The following is a 27,611-nucleotide window of genomic DNA, read 5'->3' as shown; positions in this document are numbered from 1 at the left end:
GATTCTCATGCTCGACAGCGGCGCCGACGCAGCTCTTATCAACTGATCTCTATCGCGATCTTCTCTTCCCAAATACCCCTGCGGGTTGGCTGCGTTAGCACACTGCAGCCAGCCGTGAACTCGGGGCTGCTGCACTGCAGCGTTTCTGTTCCCTCGCACGCCATCGGGTCGCTGCGCTAAAACCGTGTTTGCGTGGGACGTTCGACACACACAAGACAGCAAAGGAGGAGAAGCGGACAAAAAAAACACCGGGCATCCATCGGACATGCAGAAAACGCCGCTGACCGTGGTATTTTTATTTCCACCGCCCGGTGGACACTGGAAGGCGGTTTTAGCTGAAAGGGTCGGACGTGAAACATCTGCTGCGAGCGCCTCTGACACAGCCGTCGAGGTCAAATGCCGGGTTTCCGCTCGCTGCCGGCATTCTGACCCCCCCAGTGTAGAAGTGGTAGAAGCATCCGTGCTTCAGCAGGAGTCCTCCTTCAGAGCGGAGCGCACTCTGGCCTCCAGCTGGGCGGCGGGGGGCCGTCCGCTCGGGTCCGACGCCAGCATTTCTAAAAGCAGCGCGCACACAGCGGGGCCGGGGGCAGGCGGCAGCGGGGGGGCCCGCTTAAACTTCATGGGGATGCACAGCTGCAGGTCGGCGTTCTCCCACAGAGCCTCTCCCAGAGGTAGCAGCCGGCCGAAGCGGCCTTTGCAGAAGTAGGCACCTGCAGGGGGGAGACGTGACGGAGACGTCGGTCAGTCGGCTTCCTGTCGGAGGGCGGGGGACCCCAGGACCGCCGCGGGGTTACGCGAGCACGCCGCCGACACCTGCGCCTTCAAACGACACAGTCGGACGTGAGCGTGGGGGAGGTTATGTGAGGCAGGGTGAGCCGATCCAGAAGTCAGCGTCTCCTCCCAGGTTCATCGTCAGGATAAGGCGGCCGCGTCGGTCGGCCCCGCCTCGCTGTGACGCCGGAGGGCCGCTTTATCATCCCCGGAGATGAGAAAAGTGTCAGTGTGGAACCAGAAGGAGGACGCCGGCGAATATCCCTCGCCGTCTTCTCCCGCTCTGTTGCCAGGTCAAATAACCGTGCAGGAGTGTGATGGCGAGGTGAAATAATGGGCCATTTTGTGCGGCGGCGGAAAGCCTCCAGCTGCCTCTCCTATTACCTCCCTGACAAAGAGGATTTGAGCGCCTTAATTCCATTTCACCTTTTTTTTTTCCCCCTAAGCTACCGAGACCCATCTGAGCCTCCAATCATGCTTGTAGAGCCTTACGGCGACTCAGGGAACCCGGCCTGAGGAACCTCATCTCCTCGGACACCGGACCTACTCTGATTCCCGGGATGCAGGAAGACGTTTGCGTCATAAACTTGTCCTCTGGGAAGAGGCTGGAGCCGGGAGTCTGGACACACGGGTCCACACCGGAATACCGTACTGCCTCCACCTAGGAGCGGAACCGGTTCCGGGACCGAGCTCGTGACCCACTGTGCTCGTACAGCGAATTCAATTTCCCATTAAAATGAAGTGAAATACTCTGAATCCGTTCCAGCCCCAGGTTTTGCTGTTTGTTTTTTCCAACAACAAAAAAGTACTGAATAAATTACAAATACTTTATAAAAAAAAAAAAGAATAACACATAATAAAAGAGAACGTTAAGACATAAAGTGGATTTGGAAAAGCGGAGGTTGGAGGAGTTTTCCGTCTGGTTCTCTGTCCTTAACTTAGCTTCCTGCCTCCACCCTTAATGCTATGCTACATATAACGAACACACTTTGCTCCACTTTATGTCTAAACTCCATTCATGGACAGAGCGAAGCCCCTTTCGAAAACCATCAAACCGTCCCCGACCGGCTATGAACGAGTCTGGGACCTCGTCTTTCGACGCCTCGTCCATCCACGTTCCCGCCGTCCACCGTGCTGTATCCCCATATTTGTCTCCTACCTTCTCTCCGTCACTGTATCTCACCCACATCATCATCTCCATCTCTACATGGACGAGTCCACGGCACGAACACTTAGCTCGTGTTTTCCATAATGTTCTCTGGGCTACCTAGTGGCGGCGGCGGCACGTCCCACCGTCTTTAAACGCCACTTCACAGACAGCGGCGTCCATGTGGGCGTGAAAGGCTCATCCCGCTGCCGCTAACTCAGATCAGGGCTGAGAAGTCCTCAGATGATGCACTCGGTAGTCAAGGTTCCACCGTGATAGGACATTAAAAAGCTGATTAAAACCTCTGCGTTCGATGGAACTCCTGCCGAGGTTCCACTTCATCACATCTAGACTCAAATAGCTGCCGGCTCGCCTGCGTCACCTTCCCCTCGCCTTAATCAACAGGTGGGCAACCCTGAGTGAAAACACTGAAAATACAACACTGACTGGAGAGGCATCCCGTGGGGTTTCCTCCGATGCACGCGGCATCCGCCGGCATTTGGGGAAGGCGCGCCTCTGCCGCAGCTCATCTCCGCCATCACTCATCCCCCCGCCATTTACGAGGCTTCCACGGCTGATGAACACATGATGTATACCATGTGACACTTTTAATATGTGCCGGCTAATTGAGTCAGTCTCCATTGAGCGCGACGCGTCATCAACCCGCTCGTCCGCACTCTCGACCCCTGCCACCCGCGCCGGGCGGGAGGCACAACGCGTATTTTATGACGCGGGAAATGTGTTTTTACTCAGTTCTACTGGGATTAAAGTTCCCAGTGGAAATGATTAAATATGAGGAGGAAATTGCCTTCCAATGCAAAGAAATCACAGAAAAATGCAGCATAATGACACAATTATTTTTGAGCCGGTCACAGGGTTTGACATAACCGCCAGTCTCGGGGTGAGCCAGTTATACGCCGTGATTGCGGTTTCCCGGTCTCTGTCGCGGGAGCGGGAGTGTTCTTACCCAGTTGTTCCTGCGAGGAACCCTCCTCCAGGAAGGTGATCCTCTCCAGGACGGCCCAGAACATCACGCCAAGGGAGAAGATGTCCGCTTTGGCGGTGTAGGTCAGGCCGCCCCACACCTCCGGGGCCATGTAGAAGTCTGAGCCGCAGGTGGAGGAGAAGTGCTGCCTGGCCACGCCGCCTCCCGTCATGACCTTGCTCAGCTTGCTGAGACCAAAGTCTGCCACCTGCAGGTGGGAGAGGCACAGTTATCCAGTCTGATCATCAACTCCTCAAAGGAGGTCATCAATCTGGGTGACACCTCGCAAAGAAAGGGCGGTTAGGACGTCTCGACAGATTTGGTCGTCTTCCTTCTGGAGGAGTATCTTCAATATTCAGACTAGTAAGAGCGACAGCGGGCTTCATCCACCACCGCAGCCGTCTTCTGCTGCTTGGCCACCACCGCATTCAGCACCTGGAAGTCCCAGAGGTTCTGAACCTTGGTCCGGGGACCTCCAGCCCAAAGAGGCTACAGATGTTCCTACGTAGGATGTTCACTGGTTGTGACGCTCCAGATTTAACTCTCTGCCAGCAGCTTAACCCCGCTGCTCGGGGCCGGACCGCCCCGGGGCCCCGCGATCTGCTCTGATGTCTCTCCTCAACGGCCCTTCTGGACCCTCCTTAATGGCCCTCTGCTGCTTGAGACCTTCACTCAGCAGGTCACCATGGGGGGGGGCTTCTGATGTTCTCCAAGAGACCCGCTGCTTCCTCCTGGATAGCAGCTCTGACACTGACTAGTCCGAGGCCTGGCGTACAGTATGGCCTCAGGACGCTGGACTTATGAGCAACGCAACCCATAACCGTCACGCTTCCCGTGGGCTTTGTTTTTAAAGAAACTGTAGAACTGGGGCCATTGCGCGGCGTTGCTATGACAACCAGCCCCAGCGAGGCGGTCATAGTGCGGACGGAGGCAAAAATTGTGGGAGCGGGTGCAGGGAGGGCTAAAGAGAAGGGGTAGCAGGATCATTGGCAATCTGGTCCGAGCCCGTATCAAATCATTTTTTTTAGAATTTTATTTGATTTCATGTTTTTTGTTTTTTTTTTTTCTTTCTTTTATTAAACTAGGCTTTATTTGTCAGATATTTTCTCTCATTTTATTAACTAAAACCTATTTTCATGGATAGGATTTGTTATTCTGGAAAATTTTAAACTAATTTCTGTATAAATTTTCTAAATTCATTTCTATGTAAATGAGCCAATCTTTTCTTGGTGACATTTGAAGATTGTCTCTTATTTTCTCCTTGTCTGTTCAGATTTCCTCTTTCAAAACTGACAACACGCTTTTAATTACAAATCCGACATTTTTAACATCATGGTGATTATATAAATATCAAATATCAATATAAATAAAATATTCCTTTTTTTATAACCTATTAGCTATTATGTTCTTGGGTCACAATACAATAAAAATCCACACATGCGTGAAGCACTTATTACAATGATCAATGGAGGGAAATAATTCGTCTCGTGAAATAATGACTATGTGGAATTCACCCCAGAAGTGCCTTTAACTTGTTGTGCACATCAGATAATCACTATTGCTTGTGTTTACATGCGGATTTTACAGGCGGTAATTACGAAAAGGGTTTTCCCTATTTCGGACAGTTTGATTTTTAAATTGATGTGTTAAAATGCAAAGCTGGCAAAACAGATATGGAGAATAACGGCATGTATTTGCACATTAAACAGACATGATCTAATATCTGGCTTTAAAAAAAGGACGATACCCGATCCCCACGTGCTTTAAATACACATCTCCAGGTTCATATATCACATATGTCACAAAATATCACATTTATGTCACTTATAATATGTTATTTTCCAATCGTGCAAGTAAAAGTAACGGTGCATACAAAGCTCCTTGCATTGAGGACAGCGGTGGGTAAATACGAGCAGAGCATCATGTCACGGGTGGCGTCCTACCTTGACAACAGGGCCTTTGGGTGTGACGTGGACCAGCACGTTGTCAGGCTTCAGGTCTCGATGGATAATCCCCAGGCGATGCAGGAAGGCCACTGCACTGCTGAGCTGCTTCACCACGCTGTGGTTCCTCTGGGCTTCTGGCGGCATGGACAGCAGATACTGGTTCAAGTCTCCACCGTCACAGTACTCCATGACCAGCCAGAGGGCCAGGCAGTGCAAACGCCCCGGCTGGCGCTCCCCATCCTCCTGCCTCCTTGCAGATCTACTTCTGGCTCTGTTTTTAGGTCTTTGGGGCGTCAAATCAAGGGATTTGTCCCGGGGTGTCCTCGAGCCCTGCAACGTGTTGGTCCTATCCTGAAGTCCGGACACCGGGATGGTCCTGGTCTTCGGCTTGGACAGGGAACGGTTGTGTTCCTGACCTCGTGGCGCCCCGACCACGCTGCCCTTCAACACGCTTTCCACCAGCGGCAGAGGCAGTTTACCGGGGCGGAGGGGCTTCAGGCTCCTCGGGCCTGTCTGCAGGAGGCAGTCGTGTAGCATGATGACATTGACGTGGCTTTTGGCGGTGGTCCTCATCGCCCACAGCTCTTGCAGGTAAAGCTCAATGCACTCGGGTCTGCTGCAGGGCAAACGCTTGATGGCGACCTTCTGTCCCGTTTTGGACATGTGGCCCTCAAACACCACCCCATAGCTGCCCCTTCCCACCTCCCTCTCCAATGTATAGAGCTCCTCCATGGCCGAGAGGCTGCAGGAGAAAAACAGCAGGTCAATGTGCCATTAACCATTCTAACGTGATATCTACTAATCTATGTGTTCGATTTGTCTCATCCACTTAAGGGTTGGATGCTGCAGGCAATAACCAGGCAATTAAAAAGCTTATTTTCTGAGGTAATGCCACATACATTTACGGTCCATTTTCACGTGAGTGTTACTACAAACTGGGTGCAAGAAATACAATACTTTGTTGTATTCCTTGACATGATTCTATAGTGCACAGTTATTTGAGTTCCCTTTTATTATTCTCTGCAACCTGCAATCTAACCTGATATTTAATTCTTCAACTGCGGTTATTTGTGTTTGCCACAGATGGCTACGGAACACACCACGCTACAGAATTACTTCAGCATTACAAAGATATACATATTTGCGGATTATTCTTTTTTTAACAATACCGGTAGATGACAGTGAACTTTGACTCTGTTCTGTGAATTGTCGTTTTAGATATCCTTTTAAATGATGTATTGTTGAACCGACTGCGTTTACTTCACGTGTAAATTGGGTAAATTACTGTTTTTTCTCGGTCATAAGGACCTGGATTATTAGAGCGTTCTTAAATTCCTCTTGATACGATCACTCGCTTGAAAGGAGTAACTTGGAAGGAGCTAATGCTAATAATGCTAAAGGTAGTGACCCACGACATTAAGCGGAAGGAAGAATGACTACACTTCACTCAGTCTTCCTCCCAAGTTGAAGCCAATGACATGCAGTGTACCCGCAATATATAACCTTTCAATGAGGTTTTAAAGAAACTATTCAAAGTAAACATGTGTAAGACACATGAATGCGGCGCTACCACTTCGCCGGTTCTGAAAGCAACTGGGGCAGCAACTCTCGGGCTTACCGTCGCTCTTGCCTTAAACAGCCGCCGACAAAACCCTTTCAAGCAGTTTAGTTTGTGCCGAACGAGTCACGTCGAGCCATCGCTACCAAGGATGAATCAGCATAAACGCCAAGTAAACCTTTGGATCAGAGTTTAAACCTGAAAAGTCGTCCGGAAGCGCCTCAACAGATGCGAAGAGTAACAACGATGGGTTACTTAAAAAACAACGATCCACTTCCGCGTCTGAATTCAAGTGCGTCCCGCGAGTTACGCAGCTCGACTATGATTGGCTACAGAAACTCAGCAGCGGGCTCTGGTTGGTTGGAATTATCACGTGACAGGGCAGGAGCGGCTCAAGACAAAGAGGCCAGTTTGGAGGGCGTGCGGCTCCGACGCGTGACGTCACAAACAAACAAATAAACAAACGAACATGAACTCGTTCATCAGACACAAATCACAGAACGCTTCAAACCAGAGCTGCTTTCAAACAAACTGCTGCATAAAACACACATTAAACCTTTCATTTATTCCAGGAACACAATGCATGAAATGTCCAACACATAACTCAAAAACTACCCACGCAGCCAATGAACACAACAATTATGAAAGGTAAACTGAAGAGGGGGTAATGTTGAATTAACTGAATCTTCTTCTCTTCCTTTGCCAATCACCTCCATCCGTCCAACCCTCTTTACCTCGCTGGTCTTCCTTTGGGCCTCGACCCCGGTACCTCAGCATCCTTCCACCCAGGTCTTTGCCATCCCCTCTCTGTCCACGTCCAACAAAGGCATATAACAGGCTCATCATAAAAATCTAGCTTGTGGGTCATTGAGAATGATTATGTTGAATACCAAGCTAATATATTACAAGACTCCACATAAATGTCTGTGATATCATCAATACAGAAGAATGATCATATCCATTGCAGGTTAACACTCAGCGAGCGGCGGCTGTATGAGTGGTGACCGTTAGGGGAGGAGAGCCGACGCTGGTGATGGCAGATAAGAGATTTGGTGTGTGTTTGGGTGTTCCCGTGTGTGTGTGTGTGTGTTTGATTATATCCTTGTGACTTTTCTTCTTTCTCCATAAAAAGGGAAACACGTTAAATCATTGCGTGGATGCACAGTGAGAGAGCAGCTTTTGTGAGTGTGTGTGTTGAAATGCACATACTGTGTGTGCATACACGTTTTGTGTTTGCGTACGCTAGGCGGTGCATCATGTGAGCATCTCAGTGTGTGTGTGTGTGTGTGTGTGTGTGTGGACAGTTTGTGTCTGTGCATGCATAAATTTGCGTGTGTATTTTGGTGTGCATGTGTTCATGTTAATTTTATGTGTCTTCCTTTGTGTCCCTGAGTGTGTGTGTGTGTGTGTGTGTGTGTGTGTGTGTGTGTGTGCGTGATCCAATGCTTTTATCAGCTATGCCAATTGTGAACGGTCTTCATTACTTGAGCAAGATGGAGTCAGTCACACTTGACTTGTTTTTATCTTGAAGAAAAAAAATGCCCTCTTTTCTATTATCATATCTCATGGCTTTGACAGATGGCTGGATGCAGGAATCCCCTGAAATATAGACCTGCATCCCAGCCAGGGAAATTTATTAGTCCAGAGACTTTGTGGGAGAACGCACGATAATGCGAGAATCGGATTTCCCCGAAAAATTCAATAAGGTCTACGGAGCTTTCCAAAAAGATGTTAATGAATTCAATATGAATTATTGTTTTAATCACCCCTCTTTTTCAGCCTAATTGTGTGTCTGCCAGAGCTTTGCTTGCTAATTATAGAGTCCAATACCAACAGCAGGCACAACAGTAATTATTTCCTTGATTGAGGTCAGAACCTTCGCATTTAATCCCAAGAAGGTCCTCCCTAAGCTTCCCCAAACATCCACCCTGCGAGGCAGGACTCAATTTCAGGGCAGTCAGTCTTTCAAAGTGATTCTCCCCACACTGAGCCAGCGCTTCACCGCCGCCATCCTCGCGTCTTTATCGTGTGTGTCTTTATATTGAAAGGCTGCCGGGCTCTGATTGCGGCGCCAATATTTTCTATGAGAATGCGTCTTTTGTCTGAGACGCCTCCCCGGATTCTGCAGCGGACGCCGAGGGGAAGATATATTGCACACATATGTGGACTGATAATGACAGATGCCGATTGTCTGTGCAGATGTCTCTCTCTCTCTGGAATAAAACCGTCTCCGTTGCCGGTTTGATGCAGCCGATCGTCAAGATATGGTGGTCATTTCTCTTCCCAACGGATGAAAATCTACTTTTTTTCTGCGTGCAAAACGAAGCGCGCTTCCAGGTGGAGGTTTAAAAGCGTCGACGCCTGCAGGCACTTCTAACCAGCCGCGTGTAGACATCAATGCAAAGCTGTCCGTCACAAGTTCCACCCCAAAAATCACAAACTCTACAGACAACGGCAAAAACATGCAGGAAATATACTGGAATGACAACCATTTCATATTTTTAACGCGACAAAATCACTTGTTCTGATCCATTTTAATGCTTTTATTTATGAATTAGGACTTTTGCATTTATCGAGGACGGCTGTGTCTGCTGGTAGAGCGGGCGGCCTTCCAACGCAAAGGTTCGCGGTTCGATCCCGATGGTGTGCTTCGCACCAGCACGTTGGATGTTCTGCAGATGAAGTCACACTGGGAGGGTTCGGACATGGACAGAAGAGGAGCGGTGAACATTCGGGTGGAAGGATGCTGAGGTGTAGAGGAGGGAGACTAGAGAGGAAGGTTTATGGACGGAGGACAGGAAGTTAGTTGGCGTGAGGGTCAGATGGAGGCAGCTGATTGGCTGTGGGTCAGATGGAGCAAGGTGATTGGCTGTGGTGACCCTCGAAGAGGAGCCAAAAGGATGAGAGGAAGAAGATGTCTATCGCTATTTCCTGGATGGGATTTGATGGAATTTTCCGGTTTTTTTTGTTTTCTTCACTCAGTTTTTCCCCATCGTGCGCTCCTGGTATATTCCGCTGAGGTCCCGCAGCTTCGGTCTCCAGACAAACGGCGATCTCAGAGCTGCTATGTTTATGGAATCTAACGTGACTTTGGACTTTGTTGCCAGAGGAGCTTCTCGGAAAATCCCATTTTCGCTACGTTCTCCCTCAGACGTCACCATAGCAACGTCACATCACGCGTGTTCAACGTCTGAAGGTGTTCTTTTTTTCCCGCTCTGTGCCAGATTCCAAAGTGATTTAGCGCAATGCATTAAAGTAAATGACTTGTTCTGCACCGGCAGCACTTCTTCCGTGGCCACTAGGGGATTCGACGATACTCCCCCCCACCCCCCCCCCCAAACTCCAGGAATTATTACCGCTGCATTTTAATCCTCTTAATATTTTTCACAGCCGAGCTCTTCTGTTCGTCACCCATGAACGATTTCGATTAAAGACATTGGTCTCAGCATATCTGATGATGGAAGATATGCCAGGGCTGTTTATCTTCACACACCTGATCCTGTCAGAGGTGGATTATTCACTTTTAGTGGGCGGACTCCGGCGGGAACAACCCGCCCGTAGACTTATGTTGTTCCCATTCATCTCGGCATTGATCACCTGAAGTTTTGTCCGACTGCCATCGGGCCGGGCGTCGCCGGGCGGCTCTCCTCCGGCTCCGGACCGCCGCGTTTTATCGGATCATTAAAGCACCTCAGCGGAGACGGGAGTGCGGAGGAAAGATCCGTCCTGCGGCCGCTTGTCAGACGGTTTGCTGGAGGGGGTCACGGGAGCTTTCACTCTGCTGCTACCGCCGCTCGTGGCTAAAGGAGAAACGCTAACAGGGACGGAGGACGCAGAACCCCGGCCAAGTGATTTACCGTCATAAATTTGTCCCGAGAGGAAATGGAAATGGTCTCCTCTGATTTCATCACCCCGCGGTTTCACAGGATTACATTCACCCATTCACACACACACACACACACACACACATGCAAACACCAAAAGCACCAGTGATTGCTCGCTCCTCTTCATGCTTTGGGCTATTTTTATTTTCATAATGTCCAACTCTTTCCAAATGCAGTCATAAATTACACACACACAAACACACACACATACACACTCATATATGTATATATATCAATTTCACAGCCTAAATGCAAATAAATTATATTTACAGAGAAGAGCCAGTCACTACAAATCAGTTACTGCCGCTGCGACTCCTATACTCCTACTCGTACCACTCCTACTACTCCTTGTCCTGTCACGATGAAGACACAGTGAAGAGAGCATAAGTTTAAGCTGTGAGTGTTTTGTTTTCACCGTCCCGACCTTCTGGCGCCACGTCCTGCACCGTCCGGCGTTCCTTCATGGAGATGGAGGACCCCCCCCCGAGCGCGCGGCCCCGACGCCGTTCAATCATCTGCCATTTCCGTGGCAGATGATTTGTTTTTTCTAATCCTTTTAGAGAACTACTGAATGATGTAAAATGCACGGGCTTAAGGCTAATGCAGAAATGTGTATTTTTTTTTTTTCTTTCTGAAGATTATCTTTTGGAAATAGTATACCCCTCCATCCTCTCACCCCCCCCGCCCTTGAAATCCAGCCTGGACTGCGTTGATGATGTAAATGCAACTACAAAAGCGCAAGCGGTTACGAAAACCTGGCCGAGCAAAGTGTCTGCATCCATTAGATGCACATTCAAAACACCTGCATGGAAATGTTCGACATCTCACACCGGCGGCGTCTTAATGCGCCGTTATGGCAAATTAAGCAGCGCTCCCTTCTGTCGCCGGGGCGCGAACACGCAGGAGGGGTGTTTATATAGTGGCGAGGAACAGGTTAGTGGAGAACGGCCATATCAATGACAGACAGGCCTATCAGGGGCCGCCTGTTCTTCTGGGCTCCTTATCTGACGCCCACCAGGGGCTCAGTCTGTGCTCCCCATTCATCCATCACTATCGGCCCTCACACAGGTCCAGAGGGCGGGGGGTGGACGGGGGCGGGGAGGGGGGGCCTTTGAAATGTATCGCCCCTTTTTTTTCGGCCGCTTTTGTTGAAATCAGCGCCGTGGCTATCATAATAATAAACATGACGGATATATTTAGGGAGCTTTTAGAAGAACGGCGCATTCAGCTCATTCGATCCACCTCTGCACACGCAGGCGTGATGGGGTCAGAGGCTTCCGCTGGACTGTGGGTGGAGACCGGAGGACCTGGAAGAACCCCACGCAGAAGAGCCGCCCCCCCCCCCCCCCGTCGGATTCCAACCAGGGACCCGAGGGGGAGGAGCCGAGCACTGCGACGGCCACAACAGTCCCAGCTTCATCCGGGAAACGTGAAGACACTTGAGGAACGATGGGGAGATGGAGTGAAGGTCCTGGACCCCTCCCCCCCCCCCCCCCCGCTTCTGCAGGCCCAGATAGCCCCGATGCTCCTGTGCTCCGATGCCCCGGCCCCAATCACAATGAACTTCTGAATTTGTTGGTTTTTAACTTCCAGAAAATAAACCCCCTCTGGCAAGGTCATGTTCTGCTGAACCTCCCGCATGACTCATATTCTCCTCCTGCGTGGAGATACAGCCACCCGCCCCACCCGCCCCACCTGCCCGCAACACACCGTTTCCGCATTATTCCTCCGTGGCGGATGTTTCATCAACGCTGCCACCGAAATGCGTCTTTACCCATTTTCATGACACGCATCGGCCCCCCCGACACACACACACGCTACCGCCGAACACCTCAAAGTGTGTGACCCCCCCCTCCCCCCCCCCCCTCCCAACCTCGGTGCCGGGTCAGCGTCGGCGTTGCGGAGGTTTTGGTGGACACCTCAGGTTTACCGGATGATGCGGATTCTTCCGGAGCTCCATTAGTTGTCTGTATGAAGAGGAAAAAAAATAAAAAGCCATTGGCGTAGGCGGCGCCGCTGACGTCAGCGCGGCCCAGCGGTTCGTGCTCCGTCCGGGGCGTCTGTGCGTAACAGGATGGGGGAATCACCCCTCTCCTCCTCGGAGGATTATGTGAATTGTGCGAGGAGGGGGGTGGGGTTGAGCCAGGAGGGAAGGGGTGTGCCATTATAAGAAGCCTCAGAGGAGGTATGCAGTCAGTTGTTGAAACCCCTAGCCCGAGGATAGGAGACCAGAAGCTCCCCGAAGCCTGCGAGGAAGCGGCCGGCACCTCCTGACGTCACAGCGGCACAGGTAGGGAGAGCCGCGGCGCCCGCGTCTGCGCCTCCGCGTCGCCAGTGTCGCTCGACCGGCGCGTCCTGACGAATGCGCCGCCGAGATAAGAGTTAATTAGGGATCGACTTTGCGCCCGTTGTTCCTCCGAACCGGCGGCTAATGGATCCTGCGGGGAATACCGTCGCAGGAGGAGAACGCCGCCGAAAAGAACGGCGTTCTTTCAAATATTGAATTTGTCTCGTCGCTCTGTGGCTTCTGGTCGAGTGTCTGCCTGAGTTTGAGACCTTACCCCCGGAGATGAGTCTGTAAATAACACGCCGCCCGCCCTCCCTCTCCTCACCTGAAGTCATCTCTCTTTTCCATTATCTCCCCACGGCTGGAAACCGGCCGCCTCGCACCCGATCACCGCTAAATGAAGTCGGCCGCCCCGGGCCGGCCGGGCGGGGGGGGGGGACGCCGTCCGCCCGCCGCCCGCCGCCTCAACTTAACCGTCGAATCAGAAAGATCGTTTTCAGACGGAGGTCACGGCTCGAGTCTCGTCCGGACTTTAAACAAGTAAAAAAACAAAAGCGGGTGGTGAAAGTAGCCCGGGCGGGTGCAGCTCAGACCCGGGGGCGCAGCCGCGAGCTGCCGTCAGCCCATCACGCGGGCTAATGAGGATTCTAACGATAATGGTAATGAATGTGCATAATCTTCTCCATTACCAGGAGACGCCGTGCACGCCGGGGGCGCGAGCGGGTGGCTAATGTGCCGTTTACAGATAAATGACTCCGCGGCGGGAAAACCTTTCATGAAGGATGAAATATGTTTACAGGATCGCAGATCCGGCTTTTTTTTTTTTCCAGTGACAAATACTTTGAATTAATTAGAGCGGCTGTTCCATGAAGTCAGCGGCTGCGGCGGCTGAGCGGTCGGACCGTTTTGGCCGCAGGAGCGTAGAGATGGAGAGTTTCGTGAGAAGGATCGGAAACGAAGCGCTCGACAATGTAGTTGTTTGTGGAAAAAAAAAGATAAATAAATTGGCCCATTTTAATATCTAACAGTAATTGGTTCGGTCGGGATTGGAAACGGAAAAACATTTCATCACTTCACCGCACAAAGTGAATTTAATTTTTTGATTAATTCACGGCCCTCCAGCAGGTCGGCCTGATATCATCATTGTGTTCAGAGCACAATGTGTATATATATATATATATCTATATATATATATAGAGAGAGAGAGATAGATAGATATAGATATATGTGTAGAGAAAGAGAGAGAGGGGGGATATCTGCGGTATGGTCTGTGGTCTGTCTGCAGCAGATTGCCTTTCTCCGGCTCCGTGTCCAATGGATTTGTGCGAATGTCTCGGCCGCGGCTGATCTGCGCTGACACGGCGTCTGCTTGCACCGACCCCACGGGAGAAAGTTACAAACGCGACCGACAAGAAAAGAGAGTTAAAAGAAAAAGGTGGCAGGAATTCAGGAGGTGATGGTTCAAGATAACGCGCGGGTTCCTCAGTGTGGGATCAGGCATTCCAGTGTGATGGAGCGGTGGTGGTCTCAAACCAGGGAGACGCACAACCATCCGCCCTCTCGTCCACACGTCCGGACCGTGCGGGGTCTCAATGAAACTCCTGTTTGGACTGAGGGAGGAACCCGGGGAACCCTGAGGAACCCCACGCAGACACGGGGAGAACACGCAGAAAGGAAACCTGTGGGAATCCAACCAGGAACCTTCTGGCTATGAGGAGCAGGTGCTAATCACTGCACCAGTGTGCCGCCCTGTGCATACAAATACACACACGCATATATACATACCGGTACGTATGTATTTATATATGTGTGTGCGTTTTAAAAATGGATTGTGAGCTCAAGAGAGGGATGTTGGATAAACTTCCAAGAAGAATGTCATTCATGGCTTTCGATTTCTGCTCTCAGAGATCCAAAATACCAAATGCCTCTCGACTTGCGCTGATCTCCAGCATTCTTCTAGATGCGTCTGGACGGAGTGTCAGTTCATCCCGCAGACAGCCTCCTTCCCCCCCCCCCCGCTGGGTGTATTAACCACTCGCCGCTCTGCGCCATTCCGGGCCATTAACGCGGCGTCCCGTGGGCCGGACGGGATAATTGTGGGTTTGATTTCAACGGCGCTCCCGCAACGCGGGGCTGATCTGATCTGAGGCGGGGAGCCGGTGCAAAAGCGCGGCGGCGGCGGTTAATCATCGAAAACCACGCTGGAAAGATGTTCCCGTTTGGAAGGAACCCTGTGAGTACAGCAGATGGGAGCAGTCACAATAACACGCTCGGCTGATCCCGTCTGATAATGTTTGCAAAGACAAATCCAATATGAGCATAAAAAGAACACATGCACTCTCATCCGCCTGAGCCCCGCGGCCACCGAGGAACTTCTCCCCGGAGAACAGGCTGCTTCCATCAAGCCCCCCCCGCCGAACGCCCGCTTTACGCAGGACCTCAAGGAGGATGGAGATACCAGATTCCTGGGGCTGATGCGTCTGCATGCCGGAGCCGCCCTGACCTCGGCGCCCTCGGGCTCAACGCCACGGGGCCATGAACGCAGCGCGGCAGCAGGTAGCCATAATGGCGCCCGCCGCCCGACAAGCAGCGGTGGATTTAAGCGCATCCTCTCAGATTAGTCGCGTCGGCGTCCTCCATGAGAGGAGGAACACCGCTTCTCCTCCTCTTCCTCCTTCAAACTGTCCATTGACTCACCAGCTGTTTATCTGGGGCTGCACAGCCTGTGTGTATGGGTGTGTGTGTGTGTGTGTGTGTGTGTGTGTGTGTGTGTGTGTCTCCGGAGGTGTACGAGAGATAAAGCTGAAGGTGTTGGAGGGTTTCTCTTGTCGCCTGTGCTCCTATCTGGCCTGCACCGAGAACTTATGGACTAGAAGGACAATCAGAGAAGCTCCATCTTCAGCGGCCGTCGCAGTGTCACCCTTCGATTACACACACACACACACACACATACACCCCCCCACACACACACACACACACAATCATTGGGATTACTTTCTTTTTGAAGTTACATTACCATCTTTGCAATAGTGATTCGCAAAAGTCCGACAGAACATCAGCAGATGTCCGCGGCTCGTCGGACCAACTGGAATTCAAAGTTAATCTGTTCGCCTGCAAACGAGCCATAAGTGATCGAACACACACGGACACACAGACACACACAAGAAAACCTACAGCATTGTGGTCGCCATGACACCCAACACCTCCCCCGTACGGTTGGAGAAGCAGATGGTATCAGAGTGGAACCATCAATCAGCTTATTGGGTTTAATTGTGTGAATGATTGACCTGTGATTGAAACGGGATCCGGCTGCCGCTGAAGCTCGCCGATGAGTCACTGCTTCTCCGACACCGATGCCTCCAGAGAGGCTGAGAAACTCCGATTTACCTGCGATCGTTTTGTTAAAAGAACTTAGGAGGGCTTAAAAGGACGCTTTGCTGTTTTGCGTACGGTTGTCCAACATCTGAGGCTGAGGAGCTCCTGATGCCGGACAAGAACTGCACTGCAGACTCGTCTGAGGGCGCTCGGCGTGTAGAGAAAAGCTCCAGAAACCCGGCGCTCGACCGGTTGGGGTAGAAACGGAGAGCTGGAGGAGATACTAATGATCGTGACTGATACAGCTACATGCTAATAGCTAATATGGGGGACACTTGGGGAGACCCCGCAGTAGATGGAGCTCCGCCCCCTGGGAACCCCGAGAGACGTGAGTGCAGAGAGAGGTGCATCATGGGATATCCCTCAGCACAGTAAGCCAATGGCAGCATTACTTGGTGCTAGGCTAACGCTAGCTATGATCTTCACCAAACAGGAAGGTTGTAAGTCTACCTTGAAGGTGTCAACCTTCACCAGACCTGAAGATCGCTCCACAGAAGAGGAGTGCTTCCCTTGCTGAAGCTTCTGCTCAGAGGGCAGGGAGGGGACTCGGCGGCTACCTTGAGCTAAGCTAACCGCTAGCGTACCGGCTCTCCGCTAATCTCTCTCGTCACCTTCAGCATCCCAACGCATTCACCTGCATCACCATCAAATGGCATCTCTTCAATCACTGTCACTCAGCTGCAGCGCGCGCACACACACACACACACACACACACACACACATAAACAAACACACAGCCACCAAACACAGTGCCACCTGGACCTCAGAGGGGGAGGAGAACCCATTGGGAGAACGCAGCGCTCACAGCTCCATCACTGTATGTTCTCCAGGAGCTATAGCTCCACTGTGTTGGAGCTTCTCAGGAGCTTCTCGGGGGAAGCGGGCCTTTGACCCGCCAGCTCCAGGGGAGCGCCGCGTCCCGGCGGAGAAGCTGACAACACGTTCCCGACACGTATGACGAACCGAGTCCGACGTCCACCTAAATCAAGATGTTTGTTCAGTGAGTGCATCCTCCTTATTTATCCATATCCAAACATCAGACCCATCAGACTCTCTCCGTTAACAAACTCGACCTCACTCTGCAGCAAAATCGCCGCGGCGCGGCAGCGTCTTGCCAACGTTCCTCCGCGGTCAGAGGTGAACGGAGAAGCGTGGTCCGAAAAACAAAAAAGTAGCGGCAAAGGAGAGAGAGAGGTGGAGAAGGAGAGGGAGACCTTTGGGTTATCAGTGCATTAGCAGCTCCTTTGTGCCTTTCAGCTCCAGCCCGGGCGGCTAATGGACGAGACGGAGTGCGTCAGAGCCTCCTTTTCTTCTCTCCGCAAACGTGCCCAACGCCACGACCCTCTCCCCACCCCTCATTAGCGCCGCTAATGCTAAATTAGCACAATGAATACACAAGATGTTCTGGATCTCTGCTGGGGAAACAAAAAGACACTTTCTGTGTTTCTGCTTCCTCTTTTTCAAACACTGACGCAGATTCCTCGTCTATCTTCGGCTCAGACCTGCGTGAACGCCGACAAAAACCAGATGCATCTGAGTGGAAGAGCTTTTATGAACGTCCTGATCCTGAAGCGCACACACACACACACACACACACACAAACACACACTTTTTTACAAAGTGTCTGCTAAAGCAGGAGCAAACCAATCCGGGGGCGTTGGTACTAATGGAAGTGCAATAATGCCGCTGATGGTGGAGGTCTGCGGACGAACTCCGTGGGTGAGATGAGGAGTGTTTGCCGGCAGGAGAACATCACGCACGCTTCTGTTTGCTCTCCCGTTCTTATTAGCTCCAAACAAGGGAGGCACTTTGATTTGGACTTGATTAAGATCTGCCATTTTGCCGCCTGCTCTGCGATTGGTCTCCTTCTCCTCCACGCCCTCCTCCGGGCCGGAGGTGGAACGTGTGATGTGAGAGGATGAAGATGCGATGGGCAGGGTGAGGGGTTGAGGGAGTCCAGATAAGCGCGTGGAGGTTGGAGGCAGGACCAGGAGGAGCATCCAGGGTGCCGTGGATGTGTGGACCCCAATTTTGCAACGGAATGTGGGGAGCGGGAGTTTGAGGACGGGGGTGGAAAGAGGGAGAAGATGGACAGGAACAGTGTGTGGATGAAACCGGACCCATGAGCTTCAGCCTCTCCTCAATGTGAGGGACACCACTTCGATGGGACATAGAACCTCCAAAAACATTGTTCTGACCTCATCCGGCCAACAGCCGAAAAGCGGAAAATATGGGGGCGCCAGATTGGAAGATCCCACAACTGATAGTGACGGGTCAAAATGGCCGTGCTCCATCTTCTCAGAGACACCGCCTTCTCGACCAGCTGTCGTCACAACATGGTCACCCATCATCAGGCAGGGTCTGATGGTGGAGAGGATGGCATCTGGGGCTTTGGACCAGAATCTACTGAGGGTTCTTGTTGAACCAAACAGCAGGACCTAAAAGCGCTCACCTGCTCCGTCCTCCCGCCTGAAGGTGCTCAGGGACGCCAGCCTGATGCTCCTCTAGGTGCCGGATCGTTCTGGAAGGGTTGGGAGTTTTCCGGACTCCACGCCGGCTTCTTGAGCAAAGTCCACTCCTTATAATATCTGAGCAGGAGAACCAGAAGGTGCGCCTGAAGAAAGTAGAGTCCAGAGAACGTCTGAATCGCAGGGAAAACACCGAAGGCCAGAGCTGAGAGAGGCCCAGGTTCTGGACAGATTGAGAACCTTCCTTGACACGACTCACAATCTCTGGATCTGATCACCTTCCTGTCTGAGGTTCATTTTATGGGATCTTCTGCTGAGAGAGCAACCAGACTTCACAGAGAAGTCCCCAGACCGGCAGAAAACAGAAGATGCCTGTTCCTCGAGGTCCAGTCAATCTCCGTTGCACCCTGAAGACTCCAGAGAAGCTCTCTGCACCACTGACATTTCATTGCTCTCTGTGTAATGACAACAAAAGTCTTGAATCCTTAAATGCAGGGAAGTGGACATGTTGCAGGCTTCTTGCCTTGGACCTGGAGCAGAGAAGCTCCAAATGTCCACGGCGGTAATTTTCAGACAATCACAAGTTACCTGACGGGTTTCGTCCGGCGCTAGCAAAGGCTACGCTAACACGAGCAACGGTCCAACGGATAAACATTTAACTGTCTGCTCGGGCGATTGGTAATGTGAAGTGACCAGCACAAACCCTGTCAAACTGTTAAACAACACACACACTCACACACACACACACACACACACACACACACACACACACACGTGCGCGACTGAAGGCCATTAGCTTTTAATGTGACCACCATAACTGTGGCCATGTCCTCATATATATATATATTTATAGAAATGGGTTTTCCCTTTGGTTGGTTTAAGATAGTGCGAATGAAGGAGAAGCTTTCTTACCTGGAGAACATACCTGGACAGGATTAAGAGGGGTTTCTGCGTGGGGTTCCTCGGGGTTCTGCGGGTTCCTCCTACAGCCCAAACACATGCGTGCACATCACCTTCTAATTCACATGTCTGCACAATGTAAGGCATACATGAACCTCCTGCATGTGCTTGGACTGTGGGAGGAACCTGGAGAACCCTGAGGAACCCCATGCAGACACAGGAGGAACATGGAGACTCCACACAGGAAGGCCCATCTGTGGAAATCCAACCAAGGAAGTTCTTGCTTTGGAGCAGAAGCTCCAACCGCCTTGCCGCCACTGTTAAGATGAGAAGATTTGACGTCCGTCTCCAGTACTTCATCCCGATATCTTCTAAAAAAAAAAAAAGGTTGCATTATCCCAGAAGGTACACTCGCTGACAGGAAGTTACGTGTAGATGATGGTGCTCGGAGCGGAGCTCTGCGGTCACAAATCAGCTCCGACGGCCCCGCAGCAGCTTCCAGGACGCCGGGAGAGGACATTTTGTTATAAGCTTTTATTCTCTCAGCGGTGCTTCATAGCCGTGGGCGGTCCTCTCCTCCCACCCTGGAACCTTCTCCCACCTCCTGCGCGCCGTGTCGGACCGACCCGCGCACCAGAGCGGAACCGCTTTTAAATCCTTCCTCCGTAATCACGCCGCTGCTCCGTCCTTCCCGACTCCAGGGTGGACCCTCATCCCGGGCTTCATCCAGGACTTCCGCCCAGCTCCAGAGCCGTCTCCCGCCCGCTCAAGCCGAACCATGAAGATCCCTGTGTGGTGTCTGATGCTGGCGTGTCTCTTCAGCCCCGGGCGCGGTGACTGCCAGGGGGAGTGCTTCGCCTGTGGCCTTCTCCTGCAGCAGCAGCAGATGCACCAAGCCTTCAACACCTTGGTGAGTATGTATGTGGGTGTGTGTGTGTGTTATTCATTGCACATCCGTGTTAGAAGCAGGATTTATTCAACCCCGCTGGACTAGCCTGAGGTGGACGTTGGTTCCTCCACCTTTCTTCTGCCTCCCGTTCCATTAGAACGCGGTGGAAAATAGAGGGGAGCTCAACGGCGCGCTAATGCCGCCAAAAACAAACCAAGGCGTTTTAATTAAAGCCGAACAAACAGTGGCGTCGGCCCCGCTGCGAGGAAAATAATCCCGACCTCCGGCTGGAGGAATGAAAGGTGTGCCGGCGTTGATAAAACACAGCCTTTCCCTGTTACGAGTCGGACCGGTTAAAGCCCGAAGCCGGTCCTGATGTTCTGAGACGCCTGGCGGGCGTCCGTCCGGGGGAGCAAGCGGGAGTTAAGGCGGCTCTTTGTTCCAGCGCTCGTGCTTTAAGGGACGGCCCGAATCGAGCTCCACCGGCTGAGCCTCGACTCCGAGTACAGCGTGAGCGGACCGGATTCGTGCGGAGCTGACCTTTCCCGGCCGTAATAGTGGCGAATACTTCCATCGCACCGCGGCGGTCCATGAGGCTTGCCGGTTCAGGAGTCGACGACGGACCTCGGACGTCTGATGGCGCTTGTTGACACGCAAATGGAATGTGGTTCGATTCCTGCGCTCCTACTAGCCTGTCCGAGTGTTGTTGAGCAAGGCACTGGAGCGCTATCTGCTCAGCGGCTGCCTGGGCGCTGACAAAGGCGTTTCGCCGATGATGATGATGATGACGGACCTGGCGTTCTCCACCCGGTAGGCTCTGGTTTTTGATTTTAAAGAGCGTTTCTAAAAACCCTGGCTTGTCAGCCCCCTCCTCTGGAGAACAGAAGACCTTCTGCAACTGAAATAACATTCATTTGAGAACAAATCGTAAAATTCAAAACCCGCAGAAACCTCCTCTTCCCCCGGATGATTTAACACCGACTTTTGAAGTTGTTTGCTTTTCCAGTATTTTTCCCTTCCAGAGTTGTGGTTGCGCAAAGCCTGGGGCGCGATAGCATCGCCGCTCCCAGACACGTCATCGGTCTCCAGATAATCTACGACAGACAGATAATACATGGAATAAAGATAAAACAACAGGGTTTAAAAAGTAAGAGGAAGTAAGAAGTAGAGAATACTTTCGACGGCCCTCCAGAATTTAAAGTAGATGACGGGATTCGTCTGGATTAAAACCAATTCAGTCCATCAAACCTCCGTAAGAACGAGGTCCTCTTGCATCCAGCTGCAGAGGGTTGACTTTCTCTGAGGTCTTTGTTTGTCCTGGCCCGCTGTGGCGCTGGTCGAAGTTCTCGCGGAGGAGCCCGAGCAATGTCCGCCGGGCGTAGATGCCATACTTTAAGGGGGAAGTGCTTCGGTAGAGTGTGACGAGTACTTCCTGTCGTCTGGTCGGGTCTTTTCGGACTTTTTGGAGGTGCGTATGACGTTTAGAGTTGTCCATCTTGGTGGAGTGGGATCTGACCTCGGGTCGTGTCGAAGCACCGATCAGAGCCGGGAGGTGGAATTTCTTTGTGCTCTGCGCATACAAAAAAAAATCACATTTCACCAAATCCTGGAAATGAATGAATCCGGATTGACTCGTCCCGCGTCTTCTCGCGGAATGTTCTCGGGCCCGGCGCCGCTCCTCCTTCGGTGCCATTAAACCCCACGGGGACATTTCAAAGGCGAACGCCGTCCTTGGACGTCTCTGATTTCAGGCGTTCATGTCCTACGTTTCCTTGCGCGAGGGGTTTCCTGCAGACGGATCCATTTTAAACGACGATTCTGATCTCTCAACTCAGATGCAACTCAGACGCCTTCTTGGTGTCTTGAGGAACGTGGTGTCTCGTCCTCCGGGCCGATGATCTCGTTCCAGCTTCAGCCCGGTTTTAGCCGCGGGGCTGAGCTTCTCTCATGGTGCGAGAAGCTGCGCTCCTTTTTTTTTTTTTCCGATTCCTCCGACCGACATCGCGTCCACCGGGAACCTGTTTGAGCCGGATAGATGATTGACATGTGTCCCGCTGAATGTAATCACCGGTTTGAAGCATCTGGACCTCAATGTGCAGAAACATAACACGCGTGTCTACAAACTGGCTCGTCTGCCGACACAAGCGAAGGGGAGCGAAGCAGCCCAGGGACGGCTAATTTATCCCATAACGATGCAGAGAGAGGCAGCTGGGACCTTTTCTGGAAGTCATAATAGAAGGATGTAATTGACTGCAACATCACTGACAGACACATTTTATTAGATGCTCATTGTGCTCGCCTTCTTCCGCCTAGTCGCAGATGGAATCTGCAAAGCAATTCTTTTGCTCCCCCTTCTTCCGGGGGAGGACGAGCGTGCACGCTGCCTCCCAGAAGGTCAGGGTGAGATTTATTCATTGAAAGTCCCGTGTGTGCATCAAACGCCATCGAACGCGGCGGAGCGTCAGGTCCTCCACTCGCCACAGATCCTGCGGGAAACGCCAGCCCGATGCTGGATTATCGCGGCGTTGACGTTCCTCTAAAGACACCTACCGTTCACCCTCCACTTCCCGGCGTCCGTAAAGGTCATGCGGCATTCTGCGCAAAAGCATGCGGCTTCACAAACGTGCTAATCGACGGCTTCCCCCGCCCGCCGTTATTCCGCCGTGGTTCCAGAATCCTAAAATGATCCAGGTGTTGTTTTCCGGCCCGGCAGACGGAGGTATCTTCTCGCACACGCTTTCATGACTGACAGCGGAGCCCGTCTGCCGCCGGCCGTCACTGCGACGTCTATCAAGACCTGCTCAGGAAAATAACAGATTCACAACCGTGGACCGAAGCCAGAGCCGGCGGGCGGAGCGGCCAGATAGCAGCCGCAAATATTTGCCTCATTATTGGGAGTGTAAACAGGAGAAAATAGAAATCTCGCAGGTTTCGGTTCATTAGTGTTGCTCAAATATCGTCAGTTTTTTCTCCCGCATCTTAAAGGAAAACACCCGGGTTCTTCATCCGCTCCGAGTTCCAGGGCTCACGTCCAAATACAGGCTTCTGATCGGCAGCAGATCGGTGACCTGGCTGCCTCCCGGTCTGGATGTTAGCAGGTCTCCAAATTTATGACACACATGAGGAGGATGAGGAAAGTCCCACGGACCCTCCTGGCGGAGGAAAGAGACGGTCCGCTGTGCCGTGACCCGGATGGCGCCCACAATGTCCTCCTTGGATGGAAGACGGTAGAAGATCCTCAAAGTGCTCTTTCCGCGGCTCGGCAGAAAAGCCTCCGGGAGGCCACTTCCACAATGAGGGCCTTGAACAAGGCCTACTCAGACCTCCCCTTGGGAGGCGGGAGAGGTTCTGTCAGAGGTGAGCATCGGAGAGCGGTCGGGTCGTCCGGCGGACGCTTCCAACGCAGCAGAACTAACCTTTTGGGTTGACCGGGCCTGCCGATCCGACTCCGACCTAGGTCTGATGAGATGACCGTGAGGCCGATCTTTGACCCCTGCAGTTCCGGTGCCCTGTAGACGGGCGGGCATCTTTGGACATCTGCCGAGGACAGAAGTCCACCAACCAAACATTTATTCTTCGATCCCGTCGGTCAGCCTTCTCGGGTGTCCCTGTCACGGCCCAGGTGTGCACCGAGGTCTCCCAGCAGGACAATGTTGGGCTCCGGGACGGAGCGTTATTTCCATCTTGTGTAGCCCCTCCTCTGACCGCTACATGGGCCTGGCGTGGAGAATGCTCATTTCATTTCGGAGGGATAATTCAGAGTAGAACTCCCTCTTCTTCCCCGGGCTCGTCTCATGGAAACGTGACCATTCAGACGGGTTCCTTTCCTTCTGGAGGACAAATAAACCCAAGATGTGTGGTTCGAGCGTGGTTCGTCCGGCCGATCGGAGGGAACGCAAGAACATCCCCGGACCCCGTTGCCTTCATCCATGCTGCCGTACAAGCGGCAACTCAGAGTGTGTTTTCCGTTTGACGGGCGTGACGACGAGAACACGAGAAGGTCAACCTGATTCGCCCCCCCCGGCCCCCGGAAAAGTCCTTCGGAGAGCTCAAACCATTTCAAAGAGTTGGAGATTCAATTTTCGAAAAGACAAGTCGGAGCACGTCGTTTCTGCTCCGTCCTTCAAAGTGACTTCTAATTTCCTCCAATCCTGCGCTGTCAATCATTATGCGAGGTGAATTTCACATTTATCAGATGATGGACATGTTGTATTAACTCTCCGTATGGACTGAGTGCAGCGGCGGCGAGGGTCCATTAACTCCGTGACGCGCAGACATCCGGCCCCGCTAGGGCTCTCCACCTGGAGTGTTTTCTCCTCCGGCGAAAACATATTTCTTTTGAATCACCGCATAATCATTTAAAATAAAACGAATTTGCAGGTGCTGCGGCCGCGCCGCCGGGCGCTCCGCTGCGAGGCCGTGAAGCTGAAAGCGACTGTCGGCGGCTAATGAGTGTTTACGAAGAGCCGATGAGCACAAACAGGTCCGCGTCGGCACGGCGCCGGTAACGACGCCCTGAACGCCTCCGGCTGCACACGGACCGCTCACATGGTCGCGGTGGTCTGCTTGAGAAGATGTCCACGGAGCTTTCGTGGTCCTGTGCGTCCCTCCAAGGAGAAGGTTGCCGGTTCAACGCTCCCACCGCTTCGGTTGGAGCGTGGGAGCGATGATCTAAAGTAACGTGCGATATTAGCGGAGCCCGTGTACTTGGTCGGGAAACGCAGCAGCCGCTTCTGGATCTGAGCGCAGAGGAAGAAGAAAACAAGCCTTGGAGTACCTGCTACGAGCGGGAAAACAATCTGACACAGCTCCGAGCGCACGCATTCGTCTAAAGTAGTAGATAAGCTCTGGATCGGACAAAAGGGAAGAGATACGGAAGCCAAACGTATGACTGTTGTGTAGAGCAGGGGAAAACATCTCGCCGCACGGAAGTCACAATCCAAAGAAACACACCCGACTCCGGCATAGCTGTGGATGCGGCACGGCCGAGAAGTCGCCGGCAACCGGGGCAACCGGGGCAACCGGGGCAACCGGGGCAACCGACCTGGGCTATGGCCAGGACAAAGAGACAGGAGCCCGCGGAGATACTTTCAGTCGCCCGATTCATTTCACTGCAGCTCCTAAAGCCGGTGTTTCCCCCTGTCTGCCGCCCACCGGTTTCTGGCTGCACTTCACACACACTCTGGCCTCCGGCAATGGCGAGAGCCGCTGATATGTCCTGTGTCTTCACCCTGCCAGAACATCCGCCGCCCCCGGCCGCCGTGTATCTGCTTGATCGGCGGTGTTGTCGACAGGGAAGGTCTTCAAATGTCTTGATTGTCTGGAAATGTCTTCGGATACTCTTTCTGGACTTGAGTTAAGCCGGATCTCCATCTCTGTCCATGGTGACGTCCTCCTCGCCTCTCCCAAACATAACATCTGGGAACATTTGACCCGAGGGAACACGACCTCCGTTCCGGGGAGCCGGTCCCTGCTGTCAGCGGGGGGGGAGGAGGGGTTCATCCTGGATCATCACCTCCAGACGCCTTCACCCCGTCATCCGGGTGTCACGTAGAGCCGTAGAAGCCTCCATCATCCTCGCGGTATCGCGTTGCGTCGGCAGCGTTCATCCGGCGTCTCCGTCCTGACGTCCCGCCTCTTCCCCCAGGTGTGTCTGCTGGAATGCGAAGGTCAGGTGACCTCCTCGCTCACCTTCGAGGTGTGTAAAGGTGCGTCTCCCGTCCCCGAGGGAGGAGCTCTGCCCAAGCGGTCGGCCGAGGAGGCGCGGACGACCTCGGACGGCGAGCGGCCGGAGCCCCGCCGCCTCAGCCCGGACTGGTCGGCGCCGGAGTCCTCGGAGGAGGGCCTGCAGGAGCTCCGTCTCGCAGAGGAGCCCGGGGAGGCGGAGGGAGACCACCAGCCGGAGGACGACCGGGACCAGAGCCCGGTGGCCTTAATCAAACGCTTCGGAGGCTTCCAGAGGGGGCGCCACGGCTACAGGAAGCTGATGGGCCCGCCCGGCAGACCCCTGCAGAAGCGCTACGGCGGCTTCATCGGCGTCCGCAAATCCGCCCGCAAATGGAACAGTCAGAAGCGGGTGAACCAGCTGCTGCGGCAGTACCTGGGCATGAGGAGCAGCCGCAGCGGCCGCTTCGGCGCCGGCGCCGCCGCGCGCATCTGGAGGCAGAACAGGCTGTGACGCGCTCGCCGTCGCAGGATCCGGTCCCGCGTTCCTCGGCGCCGCCGCCGCCGCCGTCAGCACCTCACGCCACTTTTTTCGAACTCGCCGTCGGCCGCATCCCCTCCCCCACGCCCCCTTTGTGTCTGAGTAACAAGGAATGTTCTGACCGTGATGTTCCTCCACGCGCCGTCCTGTGAAATAAAAGATGTCCAGCAGTGCAGTTGGATGTATGTGGTGTGTTGGTGAGCAGTGAGGTTGTCGGTTGAAAACCCCCATGGAACGCACCTTCATGCATGCCTGGTCCAATCAGCTGTAAATACAATTGGACAGTGTTTTCTGAACCCGCCGCCCCTCCATCCACTGCTCCATCAGGTCAGAGGAACCTTCTCCCGGCAGCGTCCTGCTCGCTGAGGTCACAGTGTCCTCCAGTGGTTGAGCCGGGAATCGCTTCGGATAAACTAAAACGCCGCTGACGGGAGAAACAATTGTAATCTGTAACAATTGTAATCCCGTGCGGATACTCGAGTACCTCGTCTTTCCGTCCGGTCGCGGGGAGAGATGCCCGACACGCGGTTGCTATAGCGACCCGTTTCCTGTTGTTTCCATCTAATTGGCGGCCGCTTTGGTTACCGAAGCTTCAGACGTACACGGCCCGCATGCTCTCCCCGCAACCTTCTCCCGGGCGTTCGATCGCCGTGCGAAAGACGAAGCTCCTCGTTTAGTCGAACGGACTGTCGAATTTGACGCCAAGCGTGTAGCCACGCGGCAAACGCGTCCACGCGCAGGACCCGAGGGTCGCTAACGCACCCCGGACCTTCACCTTGGTTGTCTGGCCCGCGTCCGAGACGACCAGGTGCCAAACACTCCACCGAACCGGCTCCGAGGAACCCGTAGAAGCTCGGAGCGGGGGCTTCACCAGGCCTCCAGAGCAGACGAGAAGCTGCTCTGGGGGTCCAGCTGGGGGGGACCACCTGAAGGTGCCATGGGGGGTTCAGGGGGTTATCAAGCTGCTTTGCCTCCAGAGCTGCTCACTGACTGTGGACCCATGTTTTCAAGTGTGTGTGTGTGTGTATATATGAGATGTCTGCATGTGTGTGTGCTTGTGTTTTTCTGCCCCCCCCCCCAAGAAGATGTGACTGTGCACTGTACATTCCAGCCCTGCATCTGTAAGATGGAACCCCGTCCAGTGTTCATCAACCTGTGTATAGAAAGAAAACTACAATAAAATAGTTTGCTATTTC

The 27,611-nt window shown here is 52.9% G+C and overlaps 2 protein-coding genes across 3 annotated transcripts; one reads left to right on the top strand and one right to left on the bottom strand.

The window, feature by feature from the left end:
- Nucleotides 1-297: 297 nt before the first annotated feature.
- On the bottom strand, nt 298-7,156 carry LOC147223062 (serine/threonine-protein kinase PDIK1L). Of its 2 annotated transcripts, none has more exons than XM_086167195.1 (4): nt 7,118-7,156; nt 4,847-5,591; nt 2,886-3,111; nt 298-710 (listed from the first exon to the last, which is right to left on the bottom strand). In XM_086167195.1, exons 2-4 carry the CDS (start codon nt 5,579-5,581, stop codon nt 466-468), a joined length of 1,206 nt encoding a protein of 401 aa, XP_086023321.1. In that variant the 5' UTR covers nt 5,582-5,591; nt 7,118-7,156; the 3' UTR covers nt 298-465. The 2 variants fall into 2 exon arrangements, with proteins under 2 accessions (XP_086023321.1, XP_086023320.1); XM_086167194.1 differs by lacking the exon at nt 7,118-7,156 and adding an exon at nt 6,468-6,613.
- Nucleotides 7,157-12,333: 5,177 nt separating this feature from the next.
- On the top strand, nt 12,334-27,611 carry pnocb (prepronociceptin b). Its single transcript, XM_086166731.1, has 3 exons — nt 12,334-12,581; nt 20,023-20,231; nt 25,858-27,611. The coding sequence occupies exons 2-3, from the start codon at nt 20,100-20,102 to the stop codon at nt 26,386-26,388; spliced, it is 663 nt and encodes a 220-aa protein (XP_086022857.1). The 5' UTR covers nt 12,334-12,581; nt 20,023-20,099; the 3' UTR covers nt 26,389-27,611.

Source organism: Fistularia commersonii, chromosome 20 (assembly GCF_037954325.1).
Source record: "Fistularia commersonii isolate RoL2024-O1a breed Wild chromosome 20, RoL_Fcom_v1.0, whole genome shotgun sequence".
Taxonomy (NCBI): Eukaryota; Metazoa; Chordata; class Actinopteri; order Syngnathiformes; family Fistulariidae; genus Fistularia; species Fistularia commersonii.
The sequence above is the reverse complement of the archived record's forward strand: the minus strand, read 5'-3'. Positions and strand labels throughout refer to the sequence as shown.